The 20,736-nt window shown below is 33.4% G+C and overlaps 1 protein-coding gene across 3 annotated transcripts in view; it reads right to left on the bottom strand.

Moving 5' to 3' along the window:
* Positions 1-2,661: 2,661 nt before the first annotated feature.
* LOC149794103 (uncharacterized) overlaps positions 2,662-20,736 on the bottom strand; it is a 47,849-nt gene continuing 29,774 nt past the window's right edge. For all 3 annotated transcript variants that reach the window (XM_089968074.1, XM_089968076.1, XM_089968075.1), the window contains exons 7-11: positions 19,582-19,638; positions 17,798-17,917; positions 16,866-16,940; positions 13,107-13,154; positions 2,662-6,792 (exon numbers count right to left, since the gene is read on the bottom strand). In XM_089968074.1, the coding sequence (XP_089824200.1) occupies positions 6,770-6,792; positions 13,107-13,154; positions 16,866-16,940; positions 17,798-17,917; positions 19,582-19,638 (323 nt within the window). In that variant the 3' untranslated portion in view covers positions 2,662-6,769. The remainder of the gene's footprint in view (positions 6,793-13,106; positions 13,155-16,865; positions 16,941-17,797; positions 17,918-19,581; positions 19,639-20,736) is intronic.

Genomic DNA, 20,736 nt, shown 5'->3' with positions numbered 1-20,736 from the left:
TTTTTATACTGTTTTATTTTTATGATGCAACTCTGTTGTATCACTCCCTTCCTATGACGGGCAATTAAATTAGTCTTAAATATAAACACCCACGTTCGTCATTCTTTTTCTGTGCTAGTCCCGGCAGGCAAACAAGAGGTCGCAAGTCACCATACATTAACCATTGGAGAGAAAAGGACGTGCTGTCTATGTTTTGTTTAAGACCTCTGTGAACTAGTCACGGGTTAGATGTGTACAGTTGAACGTGGCACAGGAGTTCTTTTGGCAATTTGTTGATTTTGAAATTAAGCATCTGCCAAGCAATATTCTGGAAATATCCGAAATTATATATATACAAAATCACTTAGATTCCACATTTTTTTTATTGATTCTGGTGTCTTTATCTTTAAAGGATTTTTAAAAAATGAATTAGGAAGCAGCAAAATCATGTCATACCTTCATTTCAGTGTATGGTTTTATTTTAGTGAGGTTTCAGCTGTACATAAAGTCATACCAAAAATGTAAACGTGTCATAACGGAACCCGTTTTAACCTGCTAACATAGTTTATTGTGTTTCAGCTTCCAAAGATCAAATTTTTTGTCCTATATCCGAACTTATTCTTTCTTTCACCAACGACACCCACGCAAAAGTATACTCCCATGCATATTTGCTTTTTCTTTCGTGTTTTCTTTATTCATTCATTAATTCACATGTAATTTATACTCGTATTGTCTGTGCCTGTTCGTGCTCTAAAATGACTGAGCTCCGAGACGCATAAGTTATCTCAGATGGATACTTCCAACGTCTTGTTTAATGCCTTCTATATCGATATTTAACTGCCAGTTCTACAGTATGTATTGTAACGATATCGATGGTTTTATGATGGATGTCTCATTTACGTGAATGTGAATATCATATGTATGATACATTCGATGTGATAGTTTATATGGATAATATTATTTTATTGATGAATGTTAGAATTTTGCAAAACCAAACAATGTATATATAGTATGCATGCAATAAATTCATAGTACAAAGAACGATGAAATAAACTGGACTGCTGAATGGGGATAAAAATGTATATTTAGCACTGTAGTCACTATACTAATAATGAAACTTAAGTCTCAATATTCTTCAGAAATTGTTTTGAATTTGCCATCTATAGAGAATGATGTGACAGTCAAGGGAGATTTATTCTGTTATGTTTTAGACATAATGGAAATAAAATAACCCTAATGCATTTGCATGAGTATAACGATGATAGTCCTAGCTGTTCTCGAAATCTAATGGAAGAAATTTTCATCAATTATAATATGTGGAGATTGAAATACTTTTCAAGAATTAGATTTGTCCCTGAGTTCCCTAAATTTTGTACTACCTGGGATGTTTTATCAGTACAAATTCTGGAAGTAAGCGGGCACTGAAATTCTTAACGATTAAGTCGATGAACACGGTAATATAATATCTCTCGAAATGAAGAAAAAAAAAATGCGATGCTATGATTTAAAAAAAAATGCTTCTCCTTAATATCCAAAATTACAACATCATGAAAAGATTCAATTCAAAACAATTTGACTCAAAACAATTTTGATAAACAGGAGGATGAGATTGAACTTGCAAATTGTCGTTACTAAGTTTCTTTTCGAAGTTTTTTTTTAAAAATATGCAAAGAGACAAAACACTGCTAAGCAAGAAACTTGGATGCAAATATTAAATTAAACGTAATGAGTGGTCTAAAATGTATAGCCTGGCGAAACTATATACTTAGGATACAAAGTTGATATCTTTTGATTTTAAACTAATTCATAGAATAATTGTCACCAATATGTTTTTGAAAAGTATTAACATATTAAGCGACGACAAATACACTATCTATAAGAGTGAGAACGAAAGTATTGAACATCGATGGCAATCTTATTTTGACGTTTTGGTTTTACTAATCTTTTGCACCTTCTTGTCCAAATAATGTATATTTCTCCTAAAAAGAAATATTTTAGGAAGTGTACAATTGGACATTTTGTGCAATTTCTTGAGTTTTTTTGCCTAAATAGTATATCTACATTTTCAGTTTCAACATGCAAAATCATCTATCGAAGATTTAAGCAAACAGTTGAAAAGCATAAGGACATTGGAAACTACACTGTTAATTTAATAAAAAGAAGACCATTTTCTTCAAAATGGGCCTCAGTAATGAACATGTAACTTATGCAAGTCCTTATATTCATTTTGGTCAGATTTGATAGTTACAGGAACAAATATGGTAATATCACAGAGTGTATGTCACCAACAAAATGTATACTTGTGTCAGTCTAAGGTATGTCTCTAAAGAAATTGCATGATATGTGCATGTGTACATGAATGTGTGGGGTTTTTGTTTGTCGTTTCTTTTTCTGTGCAGTATATTTATTGTCCATAGACTATCTGATAACCAGAAATGTTTCATTATAAAGTCAGGTCGTTTTCTAACCAGTGGTCAACCTATTACTTTTATATATATATATATATATATATATATATATATATATATATATATATATATATATATATATATATATATATATATATTTATGTGTGTGTGTGTGTGTGTGTGTGTTGCTATGTGGATAGTTATTTTACATCGCTGATGTGCGGAGAGGTACTGGATTTGAACTGCAAGAAGGAAAGTCAGACGTACGAAGCAATTGTGGCGTAGCAACTCTTTTAACTGAAATCAAACAACACACAATATAGAAAAATACACACACATCGAGCTATACGTTTTATATATAGAATGCAATATGTTCATTTATTTAAAAGCTTATCAACTTCATACAATTCAGAAATTTATGTATTTAGAATATAATGTGAATATTTAAAGATCGAATAAGTGAACGATAGCCAAAATTCTTAATAATTACATATTTCAGACTAATACCAAACTCATTTGTAATAAAATTATGTTTGACCTAAAATATTAAAATATCAGGTTCTGCAACTTTAAAGGTATTTTCGCTCTAAATTAATGACTTTTTAGCATGAAGATGGTAGCAAAATCATTTCTACAAAAGTCAATTCTACAATTTTAAATCCATACAAATGTTTAATAAAGATTAAACAATCGATTGCACACTATATTTAAAGATTAATATTATTATTATATGTTAAAAAATATATAATGCTTTGAGAGAGAATGAAATATTTTCAAAATATGTCTTTTAAAAGTAATCCGATGTTTCGAGACACTAAGAAATATCTTTAAACTCTAAATATATATTTTCTTACCTGCAAAAAAGGTCAGAAGTAAGAAATTTAGTGGCGTTGCAACTCCTGACTATGTTTGTGGGTGCAATATATATATATATATATATATATATATATATATATATATATATATATATATATATATATATATATATATATATATATATATTGTGCTCTTGAGTTTCGGAAACCTCTTCGTAATAAAAAAATACGAAGTTTGCCTTGTATCCCATTCCGTTTATAATAATGGTTTGCCCGTCAAATATTGCTTACACCGCTTGACTCTAGAGTACTTAACCTTTTTACGTGTATTTAACGTTAGTGACGAATGTTGCGGGGAATCTGCTAACAACAATATTTCCTTGTATTTGTACTGTGTAGTGTTACCTAACTCACTAGAATATACGAGTAACACAGTAATATATTTGTGCAATGTAAAACGTGTGGCGGTATATAATCAACACTCGTCTTTGTTAAAAGTATATACATTTTAATTACAATAATAAAAATCCCAGCAATCATAATACTTATTAAAACTATACAAATTTAAGTTACAATAATAAAATTTGCATTGTTTACAAATTCAAAGAAAATTCACTCGTAACAAGTATACTACATTGAAAAAAACACAAATCCACTTCAGTCTAGGTAAGAGTACAAGCGAGGTTTAGTACAAGGATGGAGATTCCATCCACATCATTGGGACACACCCGTCTAGCATCATATACATGTACGATAGAGGTCAGTAAAACTATCTCAGAGTCTTGATTTCCCACCGCTGCAATACACTGAACTACAAACGGGTTAAAGTAAGCATAATTAATTATACTGAAAGAAATATGCATTGGAATAATAATAAATGCTGTCCAACATGGGTTGAGAGACTCGAAAGATTTTAGTAAAACTTGGTTGAGTTCTCGGTGACCTCGGTAAAGCTTGGGCAGATTACCAAAGGAGATTTGGCAAGCAGCATGCAGTCGCTGAAGTGAATGGAACATTGTACAGTCAATCAACATCGGTGCATACCGAATTGTGTTTCATCTGACGTGTCTGTGCCTCAGACATGAGACAGGTTCACTGACCTTTACGGAACTGGAGAGGTTACATTTGAATATATGTATTTACAGAATAAACTATAATAAGCTCCTCCTGACGTACCCCACTCTCACCCAGTAATGCTATGTGCAGTAGTAAGCCACGCGTCTCGGCAACTCTAACAACATCCCAGTAGCCAGCCACTGACGAACACGCATGTCAGCTGCCCATTCAGAAGGCGTCTAACATACCTTCTCGGAAATGATCAGAGAATGTGGATAATACCACTGACATAAACAATGCAACCAATAATAAAGATTTGCTATAAAACACTAATTGATATAACTAAAAGTAGACATGTAAATTACATCTTAAACGTCATAAGTATATAGTATTTACTAAAAATGAATAGAAAAGTGGAAACGTCTTAATTCAATCGTTTAAATGGTACTGTAACAACTAGATATAAGGCTTCATGACAGTTTATTCAGGTTAAAATTAAGAATGTCGAAGTAATATTGTAGGACTTACTGTTGCGATTTATTACAAAATAGCAAACTGTCAGCACGCCGTTCCACCTATATATGCATTTACAACACATATAAATGTATACATGGATAAATATCTATGTATACATATGTTCACAAACACGCGCGTATGTACACATGCACATACACCAGCACGTGTGTATGTGTAACACCAATTAACTTTTATTCGTATATTCCTCTAATATTCAAACAAGTATTAGTGCCATATATATATATATATATATATATATATATATATATATATATATATATATATATATATATATCCATGAGGACAATGCAAAAATGTTTGAAGGAATAATATACAAATATATTACCTACTTCCTGTTTATATATGCACATGGACATTATAGATTTTTTGGTTTACCGATGTCATACTTATGTATGTGAACCTTAAATTACCGATTTCTGTTTATATATGTGAACCTGTAAATTACCGATTTCCTCTTTTAAATATGTGAACTGGCACATTACTGATTTCATGTTTATATATGTGAACCAGCACATTACCGACTTCATGTTTATGTATGTGCAACTGCACAGTACCGATTTCCTGTTTATATATGCGCACCTGCACATTACCGATTTCCTGTTTATATATGTGAACCAGCACATTAGCGATTTCCTGTTTATATATGTGAACCTGCAAATTATCGATTTCATGTTTACAGATGTGAAGCTGCACATTACCGACTTCCTGTTTATATACGTGAACCTGCACATTACCGATTTCATGTTTATAGATGCGAAACTGCACATTACCGACTTCCTGTTTATATGTGAACCAGCATATTACCAATTTCCTGTTTATATATGTGAACCAGCACATTACCGACTTCCTGTTTACAAATGTCAACCTGCACATTACCGATTTCCTGTTTATATATGTGAACCTGCACATTACCGACTTCCTGTTTATATGTGAACCAGCATATTACCAATTTCCTGTTTATATATGTGAACCAGCACATTACCGACTTCCTGTTTACAAATGTCAACCTGCACATTACCGATTTCCTGTTTATATATGTGAACCTGCACATTACCGACTTCCTGTTTATATATGTGAACCAGCACATTACCGATTTCCTGTTTAAATATGTGCACCTGCACATTACCGATTTCCTGTTTATATATGTGAACCAGCACATTACAGACTTCATGTTTATATATGTGAACCAGCACATTACCGATTTCCTGTTTATATATGTGCACCTGCACATTACCGATTTCCTGTTTATATATGTGAACCAGCACATTACTGATTTCCTGTTTAAATATGTGAACCTGCACATTACCGATTTCCTGTTTATATATGTGCAACTGCACATTACCGATTTCCTGTTTATATATGTGAACCAGCACATTACCGATTTCCTGTTTATATATGTGCAACTGCACATTACTGATTTCCTATTAATAAAAGTGCACCTGCACAGAGCGATTTCTTGTCTATAGAGGTAAAACCTGCACACGCAGTATATAGTGCGTTTGCAGGCTTTATATATATTTTCATGTATGTGACATATAAATCTCAAAATTATTGAAACCCGATGAATAAATGTTGTCTTTTCTAAGACTCAGTTCCCTGCTTTCGAGGTCGTTTACAATTTCGATTTTAAAAAATTGTAGACTTTGAAAAGGAATAAATTTGTGAATAAAAGCCATAACCGAAGTTGCTTGAAAGCTATTGTGAAATACTAAACTGTTATTATACTATTGGAAAATTAATGACAATATTATAAAGCATGAACATGAAATTGAAGGAAACGGAAACGAAATTTCGAATCTTAAAAATGTATGATTCGTTTCAGTTATCTAATTAAATTCTTCGAATTAAGCATCGGGAATTTTAGTTTACTTTGCCTCTTTCGCTTGGGAGAAATGTTTTATTTAATACCATTAATCGAATCAAGCAACATCTTAGAACTTCGGTGTAACCTGCCTCTTTAGATTGCATTCCGTATTATGATATCTCTGCCTTTTCATCTGAAACGAGAGAGTTTATTACGCTATAATATTCATCTGTGTCATTCAAAATAACCAACAAGAGGCCATCTGCCTGTGGTTCTACATATATGTGTTTTTCAATTCAAGCCTTCCAATTATTCAGCATTTACTGGGTATATTTAGGCTAGTGTGACACAAAATGATAAATTCTTATCGAGATTTCTTACCAAAAGAGAATAAATATGTTTATTTTGAAATGTAATGAACTAGTAACCATCCTTCTCCTGAGAAACTTGTTAACCGTTATGTAGTGCCGTATGTTGTGCTTAGTTCCTTAGACATAGCTGAAGTATATCACACGATAGGCCCAGACGCCTTGAAAATTTAGTATATATCATGAACATATACTATCTGTAATAAATTCTTTTTTTCGCCGGGTTTTCTACACACTTCCAAAATCAAGCCTAAAATGCAATTTAAGAAAAGGGACACAATTTTCAAATTTTGATTTTAAAGAAACTTATTGCAATTAGTAGATTATGCCTTTTTTTTATTGATTATTTCAATTAGTATTTATAATCTAAAATCTGATCCGCATATATATATATATATATATATATATATATATATATATATATATATATATATATATACTGATCCATTATCTATTTAAAAACAGCCATGGAAATTAGGAAGACTCGAATCCAATGTCTAGACTTACAGTGGTTGTATTTTTAAGTTTCAGCAGATCTCTCATTAATGCCAGAAAATTTATGAGATACTTGGACTGAAGAGATTCGCTTAAAGTATTTACATTAGTCAGAAACCAATATTTGGACTACACTTTTGCATACCGTAAAAAAATTGTATGCAGAGTATATAACTTGTACTTACTTTGTACATTTGGATGACATTGAAAGAAATTATTATGCAGATTATACGATAATAATAATAATAATAATAATAATAATTTAACAAGAATAACACATTTGGTCATAAAAGACCCACCTGTAATGTCGTTGTCAAGTTTTGAAACAGGTTGTATTATGTATTCTTTTTAAATGTCACTTACAAGCACACATGTATCTTCGTACTAGTATTCACACATGTTTAAAAATAATTACTATGTGCAACTATAGTGGTCAATAGATACATTTATGAACAATATACTATAGTATCAGGAATGTTTAGGCATTTTATTCCTGCTTAGGTCACTCTCTCTTTTATTCATTTTAGCACGCAAGCTACATACTATGTACAACCCGTAGATTATTACTCCACAAAAGTGAGTTTTCAATCAGACTTATATTATTCCTTGTAACTTTACTGCACAGAAAAGCATACGTATTGATCTTCACTACACAGTGTGTCAAAGTATAATTTTATAAAGCATAATTTTACATAGCAGGGAAATATAGTAGAAAATGTGTATAATATTAAAGAATGGCAACAGAATCTTAGGTCCACACTAAGAATATTTTGAATGAACTTAAGGAGGTTTCTAAACATTGGATGAACCACCAGCTGACTGACAAATAAAATATGCGGCGGATAAAAACTTAAATCACTGTTTTGTTTGAATGTATCTAACAGGTGTAACAAGGAGGCTCAAAAGATGTTATATGCGTTTCCGGGAACATAGAACATATTGATAAATTAATTTAAGAAAAGAACGATGCATGCTTTTTCAAGATTGTGAGCAGTAAAACCTGCCATAACTAAATTACCGAGACCCATATGGTGCAATGAATGAATTTGATGTCTCAGATAATTTATCATCGGTTGCTAATACAACAGTGACGTCTAATAAAACAATGGTAGAAGTGAAAGAATTTGCAAGTGAGTTTAATATACAAATATCAAGAGGCGCAAGAAAGGCTGATATAACTGCATTCTTAAGTGCGCTTGATGATGAACAAAACCGTCGTCGTGTTGTAATTGAGGATAAACAAAACCGCCGTCGGATTACATCTGTTATTGCTAAAGAGGCTGCTGAGTGTGTTCATGAAAAAAGGACGGCAATCACACCTGTCTGAATTTAAGTAGCATACGCGCATTAGTGAATTAGAAAATCTCAAGGCAATTGTCCTATACGAACCGGCAAAGATACTCAACAACTGTTATCAAATATAATTCCTACAACGCTCAGGATCCTCAGGATTTAAAACAGATATTGCCCTTAATGCGCATTTAGTTGTGCTACTTAATCGAAAGTCATCATATAATGATGGATTTAAAATTACAACGCCGTGGATTCACAGACTCACAACAGTGCCCGCATAATCATGAACTACAATGACACCAAAGCCATCAGTGATGAAATCAATGAACGAACTGGAAAAATTCTCGAAACGTAAGAAAAATACACCAATGAAACGTAAGGATGGATTCTTGACCGATGTGTAAAAGTCAAGTTACATATCAATCGTTTCGTGGATCCAGTTACATGCCAAATACCAACGTGGATTCCTCCACGGTCAGTGATAAATGTACAAAAGTTCTGATAAACGTTTTGAATGGGCGATGTTACCCGTTATATCCTACTAGTGCCAGTAAAGACCAGCCGCGAAAATTACTGCAGCACCTGGGTGTGATATAGAATTTGCTATGCATGTTACCCATACCACAATGGGCAAATCTGAAACACTTAACCCAGGTAACAATGTTAATGCGTTTACTTCCGATAAAGGCTTTTCTTCGCTTGAAATATAACCACATGGGTAGCATGAACGAACACTAATTTGTTGAGGCTAAGACAATAACAACAAGAATTGTTAAGACAACAACAACAACAATACAAATTTCTAAGACAATTACTCGAAAAACAAAATCACAAAGTTTAAAATATTTTAGCATTTGTATCTCAAGAAAGTGGCCCCAAAGCGATGAGTTAGCTGCTCCTCATAAATAAAATGTGCATCACCTGCGAAAACATCAGAAGAAGAACACGAACAAATAAGAAAGTGGATGGCACAACAACCTAGACTCAACATTCACACACTTGTCAAAAGAACATGTAGAATGGTGGGACCTGTAACAAACGAAACAGGGAGAAAGCCATGGACTGTGTGACCTAACGACCTCACGGATCAATTGAAAATACTCGTGGAATCGGTTCGTGAAGGGCATCAACAAATATGTTAATGAGGGCTGTGGTATGACCGTTACGTCCGAAGTACACAGTTTATACGCGTGAGCAAAGAGAAATAACATAAAACGTCGCATAGTAATGAGGTATTATCACATTTAATATATGGATGTTATCTGAAATTGACAATACATAATTCATATTTATTACAAGAAACTTTTATTTTCATTAGTTCCAATTTTGAAAAGTTATATTGTAAATAATAAAACGATACTGGCTACCCAGCACTATTGGTGTTATACCTAGTACAAGCTAACGAAGAGTAACATCTTGCTTTATTATTCATTGGGTAATTAGAGATCTGTGTCACTATCGTACATAACTATTCTTTTCTTTGGAGGAGGTGAAACTGTTTGTGACATACTTGTGTTGTCCTTAATATTGATTGTAAAATTACCCCGTGTATTATAGATCTTCCAAAAACGGACTCTAGCGGATAACCATGTTCTAAACTTTTAAGTTCACGGATTCTTTGAACATTTACTTTCTGTCCTGGAATTATGGCAATTGCTACAGTGAAATTTGCTTATGGATAAATGTGTTGATTCCTTCTGGCTGGTAAGTGCATTATTTGTCATTAAATATTGTAGGTATATTTTTGATTCAACCGGGGCACAATGGAGATGCTTAACAAAATTAGAATAAAACATGTTTTATATAACACTTTTATGGCTGTTACTAAGTTTACTACGTTTTCCGTAGTTGTTAAAAGAGTTGGGAGGCTATGAAGTGTATAGGTCTATAGTCTATGTGCATGGATCAGTGTTTTATCTTACAGTTCATTTCACACAGCATTGAGAATTTTATCCTATCTGTAGCACAGTCATTTTTCAGGTCAGCGATATTAAATGTAGCAAACAATATATAATTTGTTTCACACGTAGTATTTAAAACTAGTTAGGTAGCTTTAGCTACATTTAATAACGCTGACCTGAAAATGTACTGAGCTAGGCCTGCATATAGGATACAATTGACCATGCTGTGTGGAACGAACTAGCATAATACCAAAAAAAGCTCGACATCGTTTGCGTCTTTGTCTCTCTCTCTCCAAATGTTTTTTGTTGTTGGTGTGTTCTCAAAGATGGATTTACCTTAAATTACTATGTTTTTATTATATATGTGTTGCTGTTGTTGTTGTTTGATTTTAGTACAACCACGTCAGGCACAGGAGAAGACAACAAGGGTTTCTTTTTTTAAAAGTAGTTCTGAATGCGTGGACACCTTGACTGAGACGACTGGTCTGTGATGACTAAACTGAGATAAGAAAAGTAAGGTTAGCAAAACAGCTAGATTTCTCTGTTGCATGGGTGAGAAAATTGAAATGTTGCGTGTGCTACGCAAAATCAATGATGAGATGCAACAGGTAAATGTGACTTTTTCTTCACCAGTTCTCGCTGGAAAACCAGGCACACTCGAAATTGCATTTGAGTCATTGTGAGTTTATTACAGTTGGCCTAATATACGATCACAAGCGCTTGGTTGTCTTGACGCGAATAGCTGTTGTGAGTTTTAAGCAGTGTACGGCATGGAAGTGGTCATGAAGAAATTCGACGAAGAATCACATCAATAACCAGCAAAGACTAAAATTTCTACACCTACCCATGGGTTCACGTACAGTTCTGTTATCGCATTCAATGTCACGTATGCAGTTGAAATTAAACCGTCTCCATTAAGACCAGTTTTAGTTTTCCTGACGACATTCCACATGGGATATCATATCGCCCCTGACATTGTCAAATTCACTTCAACAATTCAAATCAATTTAACCTGTGACGCAATCAGTGGTAGTTATGAACGCGGAGTTTCTTCAGGTGTGGCTGTTGAGGGTTTTATACTGTTTGGGTTTTCAATGACTGTGAAATCTGGATATTTGATATCAATTACGCCCTCTGCGCCTGTTTATCTTTCATGTCATAACAATCGGTTGACATATATTCGTTGTACCATTGTGGATCAAGACAGGTACGTTACCAAGCTTAAGCCATACTTCGTATGTCCTGTCCATTGGAGATTTTGAGCTCCCAAATAAGCGTTAATCACCTCTGTTGTGAACGATCGCAAGAGGTGCAAAACAATTGTCAAACGTATGCATTCTGACAGCAAAACGATATATAAATTCTGTGTAAAAGCTAATGCAAACGGCAATGAAGAATATTACTCTAACCAATGTCATCCCTATTCCTATGTGTCATCCTTCAAAATAAAAATATTAACAACAAATAGATTCCTATGGGATGTAAATGCACCCTTGTGCCGTAACACGATAATGTATTAATTATGTGTAGTATTGCCAGCCATGCAATTGATGTTTCTTTGGAATTTATTCGTTTATGTTTGTAAATATTCTTTTTTCTGCTTAAGTTTGAGAATTTGATAAAACATGAAGCCGAATATACAGAAGATATTTTCTTTTCCCACGTTAATGCAGTGTAATCGTGTAGTAAAATATATCGTTTACGGTACCACACGATGAAACATATCTAGTATTAACGTATAAAAATAACATTATTTTTATTATCCACCAAAGGTGCTCCAGAACCGAAGTTTAAAAGACTAAACTCGCTCATCGGCACAAAACGCTCACCCCACCCACTTTACCTAAACTCTCTTCACTTTCTTAGATTAATCGTATAAATAAACTTGACTTAAGAAAGCGAAAGGATTGGGTTGACCTAATGTGTCGCAGTGAATTACATTTTTGTCATTTTGTAAACAATTTGACCCTATCTAAAAATAATGCAAGTCCGATTCAGCAATGCATCACGGCAGGTTTATTGTTGTCAAGGAAGTAAGGGTACATAGCTTCAGAGATGCGTTAAGGGTGTCTGGTCAAATTTATTTCTCAAAGATGAATTTCCATGTCCGAAATGTCAGGCATTTTAAATTTATTTCTTCTAGCTCAACAATTATTCGTTTTTGTTGCCGCAGGTGCAACGTTTGTCTGTTCACACAATCAAGCGTCGCATGGGATATAAGGATATATGTTTCTCATGTGAAAATATACGAATGAACAAAAATTAATTGTTTCGCCATCAAGTCTCTGTAAATAAATTCTTTTTCCTACATTTTTATGTTATTTCTAGATAATATCTTATGAAAGTTTTAAATAAAACAAAAAGATGTTCGCAAAATTATCAACCATTTTGGTCAAATTTAATCGAACTTGTTTCACAATTTTCGTTCTGTCATAAATAATAAGAAATACCTGAAAATTTACCGCACAGTTCTTCTTCTCTCATCATGGGATCGTGTTCTGTTTCAGAAAAAAAAAATATGTTACTACTACTACTACTACTACTACTACTAATAATAATAATAATAATAACGTGATATTTTAATGAGTGGTGAAGTCACGAGATAAAATATATCTTTTTTTTGTACCACAGGATGCAATGTATATCACCGCTCCGGTGGCCTAGCGGTTAGGTCGCGGGTTCGAACCCCGGCCGAGTCATACCAAAGACTTATAAAAATGGTACTAGCAGCTGCCCCGCTAGACGCTCAGCATTAAGAGGTTAGTGTTAGGACTGGCCGGCCTGGTGTCAGGATACAGTATTTGGTTGGGACATCGTGTTACATGTCGACGGCATGATGCCCCAGTGCTAGACATCACTATAAACTGCTACACTGCAGGCATCGTAGCGATATGACTGAAAAATTTCAAAATTCCAAATCACTCACTCTCTTACAATTATATATATATATATATATATATATATATATATATATATATATATATATATATATATATATATATCCTGTATTAACGTACAGAGAAAGAAAATCTTTTCATGATATACAACCAAACCTGCTCCAAAATCGAAGGTTAAAAGATCAAACTTACTCTTCGGCACAACACACTCAGTCTCATCCACTTTCCGTAAATTCATCTCACTTTCATATACAAATATATAGCTAAAGAAAGTAGTAGGATTGGGTTGACATAATCTGTCGCAGAAAATTACATTTTTATTACTTTGTAAATGATCTGTCCTGATCTGAATACAATGCAAGTCCGTTTCACCAACGCATCACAGAGGGTTTATCGACTTTCATTGTTCGTCAAGGAAGAAAGGCCAAATAATTTCAGAGATGCGGAAAGCGTCAAGTTAAGTCACACTCAATCAAGTGTCACATGGCATGGTGGAAAATCTTATATCTTCACAAGTGAAAATATAAGGACATGTTTTGCACATATGAAAATATAGGAATTAAAAAATATGAAAATTATTTAGCCAATAATTATCTATATTTCACCCTTAAGTATATAATAAATATGATTATTTATACACCAAGCAGCTTAATTCTGCAAAGGTTCATCGACATATATTCATTTTCTTACCACTTAATGACTATTAAAATAAATTATACATCCGACAATTCCATGATCTTTTGGCCTGTATTATTTCTTATAATATTTTTGTTGAAAGCTTGCAACCGTTCTCCTGATTAGCTGGATTTCTCATCTGAGCAGTCAAACTCCTAATTAAGTTCAGTATCACAATTTACTGAATAACTTAAAGTGGAAGAATAATAATAACGTGCTTTGACGAAAGGCGTAGATCTAGAATAATTATGCAAGCTATTCTCATTTTGGATAATATCAAATAGAAATACAGTTGCTGTGCGTCTTTATTTGAAGGTATTAACTTAGATGCAACGAAATCATGAAAGAAAAAGATGGCCTAGATGATAAACAACCTTTAATGAAAACAGAGAGAGAGAGAGAGAGAAAGAGAGTACTTGTATACATTGTTCAGGGACACCCCTAAGAAATAACATACGATGTTGTTCGACTACATAAATTATAAATAACTTAATGTCGTATATCTGACTGATGCATCAAGCAAGATTAAGGGTTCATTTATGTAGAATTCGTATAGTTGAGCCAACGATATGCACAGTTTCTATACACATGTTTGAATTCTTCCTGCACTCAAATACTAGCACCTTTACTCAGTCAATTCATATGGCAGACTTTACGGCCACTCTACATTTGGAAATTACTACATTTTTTTTCAAGACAATATGTTGCAATAGCTGTTGTTGATGGTCATGGTTATATGACGTAACAGCTGGGGATGTCAATAAAAATGGACTGGAGTTTTATTTCAAAAGATTGAAATTAGTGGAAAGCAAGAATTAATGCTAAAACAAGAGATGATGCTTGCATTGTTAACTTGAAAAAAGCGACTGCCTGCAAAATAAAAAAATAAAACAATCAATACGAGTGAGATACAAAAAATTCCTCAGATCACCGCTGTAACCCAATATGACACTCTAACTTAACGATAATAATATACAAGAGGCGATGACTTTAGGCTAGCGAAGTTGCGTATTGGTATTCTGGTACCATGTGACGAGGCTAATGAAAGAAAAATGCGTGCTACATAATAACGAATCTTCTGATAACGGAATCCGCTGATTTGACGATAGAAAGGAAGAAAATTGGAATTATAAGGCTTTAATGATCATGATCATATCTGGGTATTTACTGACGTGTAATGTTCTTACCTAATCATTCCATAGTTAGCTTAAATTCCTTCGGACTTTATTCATTTTATGAGTGATTTACCTGCACATCAATAAATACCCAATCATAGTGATTATATTTATAAGGAGAGAGATGATTTGAAAACTTCCTGTTTTCTCTATTTGCATTTGCGTATGTCTGTTTTTCAATTAGAAAAGAATCTGACCCAAGATAGGTAGCACACTTTTATGTTACAGTAGCATAGAATCATAGACTGATTGTGAGATGATTCTTAATGTTGAAAATATAACTCTTGATAAAGAATTTTCGATTTTGAGACCCATTTGTTTTTCACGGGTTTGGAACAATTCTCATTCTGCAAAGAAGCATACTTTATGATCATGATTAGTCTATGCTTATAACAAAATATTTGGGGGGAAATGCTTAATAATACGATAAAGAAGAAAAAGGAGAAGACGAAGGTGAGAAAGAATATGAATATGGGCATTAAACTGATCATGCATCGGAATAAGAATAATATATATATATATTACTTTACTATATACAGAATACTATATAGTGAGAAACTGGGTCTCTTCTCCCAAATACAGACAACTATTGTGTCCAGAATTAGCGGTTATAGGACGTTTGTTATTAACAATTAGAGCTAAAAGTTGCATGCAGTATTGGTAATTTGCACGTAAATCATGTTGAAAACCAGTTGCCATTTAACCGAGGTGTGTGTTATCTTTGGCTAACGAAGATAACTCATTGCTCGACTATTTTTAAGCACGCGTCACAAGGACATATTTTGCTTTGGGAACAAATTAAAAATACCGTTAACAGCAAATTGCCCACACATATTTCATTCCGTACTCTAATTAAACTGAATAATTGACTCCACCGTCTTTGTTAATGAACGTCATGTCAGAAATAATGTTTGTGCTAAAACGAAGTTTGCGGAGGAAAACAATAATTTGTTATGGAACGAAATAGGACAAAACAACGATGCAATTAAAAGGTCACGGAAGCCAATGTGCTTGGCAGTCGAAACCATGATAATCAGTTATAACTTCGCAATCAGTAAACACACCACCTAAGTCATATGGATAGATTTCACCTCTATCAAGATTCTACGAATCTGATGGCATATGGCTATTGAATAACGTGGATCAAAATCCAGTGAGACATTGAGAAAGACAGTCTCTACAGTGGTGCCAAGCTCAACCAAAACATAATTATCATAATCAAACTCAAACGATACATCGATGATATAAAACTAATAAGTTTCGAAAGAATCCTACAACAACAAAAATACGTATAAAAGAATACAAAGCAGATGTTCACAGACAGAGGACAAGGGAAATACGTGATGCCTAAAGAATGCAGGCTACTACCATACGCATTTGGTCTTCTGACAGGTAATCAAAAACTTACTATAAGAGATTTGCATTACTTTGCAGTTAATGTTTGTTACATTATACATCATACCTTTAATTCTTGACCCTAGGCTTGTTCTGTCATTGTAAACAACATCTTTATTTCTTGATATTTGTATTTCTTTTTCTAGAAACATAAGAAATATGCACAGTTTTAAACGGAAAACAATTGTTCGTATAATTTTCATAAGTCTGTAAATTTTGTATCTATCATCTATGTGCACATATGTAAAATAAAATATGCGTAACGCACTGCATAAAAGTAAAGCAAAAAATATACAAAGTATGTCCATGCCTCCGCTGCAACGTCTTATTTTTCAACTATACTCGCTAATGTTGGTGCCTTCTTACACCTTTAAATACTTATGTGCCAACTATTTAAAGGGATGCAGATCTCTTCACTACTCTGGATGCAAAGATTAATAGAAGTCCACCCTGCCTATGAGAAAAGATTTACTCTTTTGGTCGTAAGCTAGAAAACTCAGTATTCAATAGCCATTCTCTCTCTCTCTCTCTCATCACTTCTGACAATACCTTGCAAAAAATCTTTATTCTGACTAAATTGAAAAAAGAAACATCACTCATTACTTGGGGAAGTTGGAAACGGGGAAAGCAGTAAGTTCACATGAAACTTCTACTGACTGTCGAATTAATCGGTAAATTCAAAACACACAATCTGTTAGAAATTACAGACACTATGCTTATAATGTTGAATATATGCAATTTGAAATCAATATGTATTTTGCAAGTTAGACGACATCCAGAGCATGTCTCTACTAAAATATATATGCAAATAATTTTTCACGGTTTACAGCATTGGAGTAGAGTTTGAATAACTCACATATCTAATTTCAAATCAAGCATTATTTTATAACCACCTCCTGCGACAAATATTAATTTCTGGCGAAGTTTTCATTTTCACAATATGTAGTATTTATATAGTCTTGATTCATAACAAAGTTAATGAAATTAAACAAGGCTTACTTTTCCATGCAACGAACAGGTATACGACACACATCACTATCGCAATGCATATCAATGCCAACAATATGACTAATGTCATTGAGATCCCTCTTGTCATGTACACCTGGTTTACATCAATGCCTGAAAGAGCACGAAAGTAAAAATGAAAGTGTTTATAACATTGATCATTTCTTAGGAAAATATTATATATCAGTCTATCAGCATTTTTGCCCCCGTAATAACATAATATTTGGCTCCTGGGGTGGCCGAATGGTCTAAAGCGCTCGCCTTTACCGATCACTGCTATATCAAGTCTATCCGCGTGGATTCGAGACTCAGGCTCTGTCATTGTGGGTATGAGAGAAAGCTGCCAGTAGCTTCCTGCGGCTAATTATTTCATACTGGGGTTTAACCAGGGTTCTTCCTCAACCAGTTATACTGACAGCCGTGTATAGCCTATTTTGCGCTTAGACATGGCGATAAACCCAAAACAACAACAACAATAACGGAATAACTAAACTACAACGAGTTGGTTTTTCCAATTTGAGTCTGTAGACATATGTAGATATTTAATTGAATTAAGTTGCCGTACTGAAATAAGTTGAAATAAATCATATCAAATTATGAACGTTTATAACTATAAACAGCTAAAATGGGTTTTTAATGAATATTTTCTTTCTCACCATTAATTCTAATGTTTTCACTGCACCGCAGCCCAACATGCTTAATTGATAGATTACCGACCATGTATCGTTGCTCGTCCATCATTTACCTTACATAACTATTTTTTAGAAGATAACCTGGCGACAGTTAAGCTTCTGTGAATTGAGGACATGAGAACTTTTCTCTATATGCTTACATAACATTTTTCATGAAACGTGTAAATACATCAGGAAGTTAAAATTGGTGGTTAATCGGTTCTAAAGAACTGGCCAGCAAGAGTGAAATTTAAACTGATTCCCATCACAATTCGAAAGACAATAAGAAGACCACAGTGCATTTTTGATTCCATGCCCGCCCTGCGTTCATATATTCAGCATTTAGAAGCATATGCCCAATTCTTCACCTACCGACTTCAAACGGTAAAAATACAAATGTGTTGTGAAAGAATGTGCTAAAATAAAAGAAAGCTATAATGTAGAAACCGTCTGTTTTGTAAATTTTGGCTGTTGTGACACTGGCGTTTAAAATTCATATTCTAAAAGTAAACATGTATTTTCCACACACAGCGGTGATAGACTTTTGATATCATTACAGTGGTTTACAATGAAAGATATTGGACAATAACTCCCAACTAATTTAATCACAGCGTCCCTGCTCTCTTAACGTAACACCCAAAAACTATAGGTTTTGTTTTTTTCCCGAAAGAAAAATCATTGTCACTGAAAATCTGCTCAGAAAAAAGTAATATCATTCAATATAACAGTGACAAGTATTGACAGAAAAGGCACCGTCGAGGCGGGAACTAACTAGGATGGCATTTCAATTTTCTTTTCCCAAAGCTGAAGTATTATTCATAACATTGATATATCATGACTACTAATGCAGCGGAACGACTATACCTATAGTTCTTGTGAATACTTTGATTTACGTTACCCAATTTTATTCCAAGGTAAACAAATCGAACTGAAAAACACTTCTTTATAAATTACGATTTAATGTGTATTAAAGCAAATTAGACGTGCCAACAAATTAAACTATGACATGTATAATTTATTTACATAAATTCTAACTTGTTCATTCAAGAATGTTGAGATATCTTCTTATCAACGCATAATGAAGATGGAGAGCAAAATTAAAATTACCTTTTACTGAATTATCACCAATATTTCCAGCTCCTTCTCGGCCTGTGGATGGATTTTCTAGAAAGACAGTGAATGAATGTCCATATTTGAAGACTTACTTTCACGGATCAAATTCATATCATTTGAACTGTCTTGATATGTCACAGAAGTTTAAAACAATATGTTTACAAGGTCTTTAACAAGAAAGTAATATAATGGTTTAGGGAGGTTCTATCCGTAAACGCGATTTGTTTCTTTGACTGATTTGATATAAATCTTCCGACAAATTAATACAAGTAACAGCAAATTCAAGATAATAATAATAATAATAATAATAATAATAATAATGTGAAGCAGAATTAGGACTTAAAGAAAAATAAGATTATGAAGATTCATATTAATCTTGAGCAGTTTGGAAAAACCGATTCTTATCAGAGCCACTTTTCTCACAGAATAGGCTCAGTTGTTTTGTCCATAACTGTTTGTTAATTGGCGTTTTTGAATTCTCTTTCATGTTAAATAATGGATGCTTTTATGCTGATTTGCGCTCAGATCATGCTGAAGCTAGCCTCTCATCTAGCGGTGTTATGTGGGTTTACGTATAATTTGCATCATTGCATGTTTCTTTTCGTTTTTAGGTTTAGCTATAAACACGCACGTACTACATGAGACAAATTATTTTCGCATACAATTAACTTATACGTACACACTACAATTGTACAATTGATATAACATATGTCAAAGCAAAATAAAAGAAATTAATACTCGTATTATTAAGAATGACCGGAAATGTTTATATAAAGCTGTATAATTATAAGTTCAGTACTGGAACATATATCGATAGCTTTATAAAATATCAGTTCTCAGAAGCAGGGACCGTATAAAACCAGGCCATTCGGGCATCATTTGCTCCGGATCTGGAGTCTGTCTACAAAATGTGATTAAGAAATCCATATGCCTTTATTTTAAATGTTTTCATTATAGGCATGTTATAGTATCTGATTAAATAGATAAGTAAGTAGTTTGCTTCCAATCCTACTTAACTGATATGTGCCCCAGTAGCATTATAGTATGGCAGACATGTAAACTAATTGGTGATCGATCACCATAACCTTACGTCTGGAGGTTTCGTATTTAACCTGGTGATAGTGAAACATCAATGATTCAGGACAGAAA

Source organism: Sinohyriopsis cumingii, chromosome 8, assembly GCF_028554795.1.
Source record: "Sinohyriopsis cumingii isolate HCF-2022 chromosome 8, ASM2855479v2, whole genome shotgun sequence".
In the NCBI taxonomy this organism is placed as follows: Eukaryota; Metazoa; Mollusca; class Bivalvia; order Unionida; family Unionidae; genus Sinohyriopsis; species Sinohyriopsis cumingii.
Note: the sequence above shows the minus strand (reverse complement) of the source record. Positions and strands in the feature narration are given on the sequence as shown.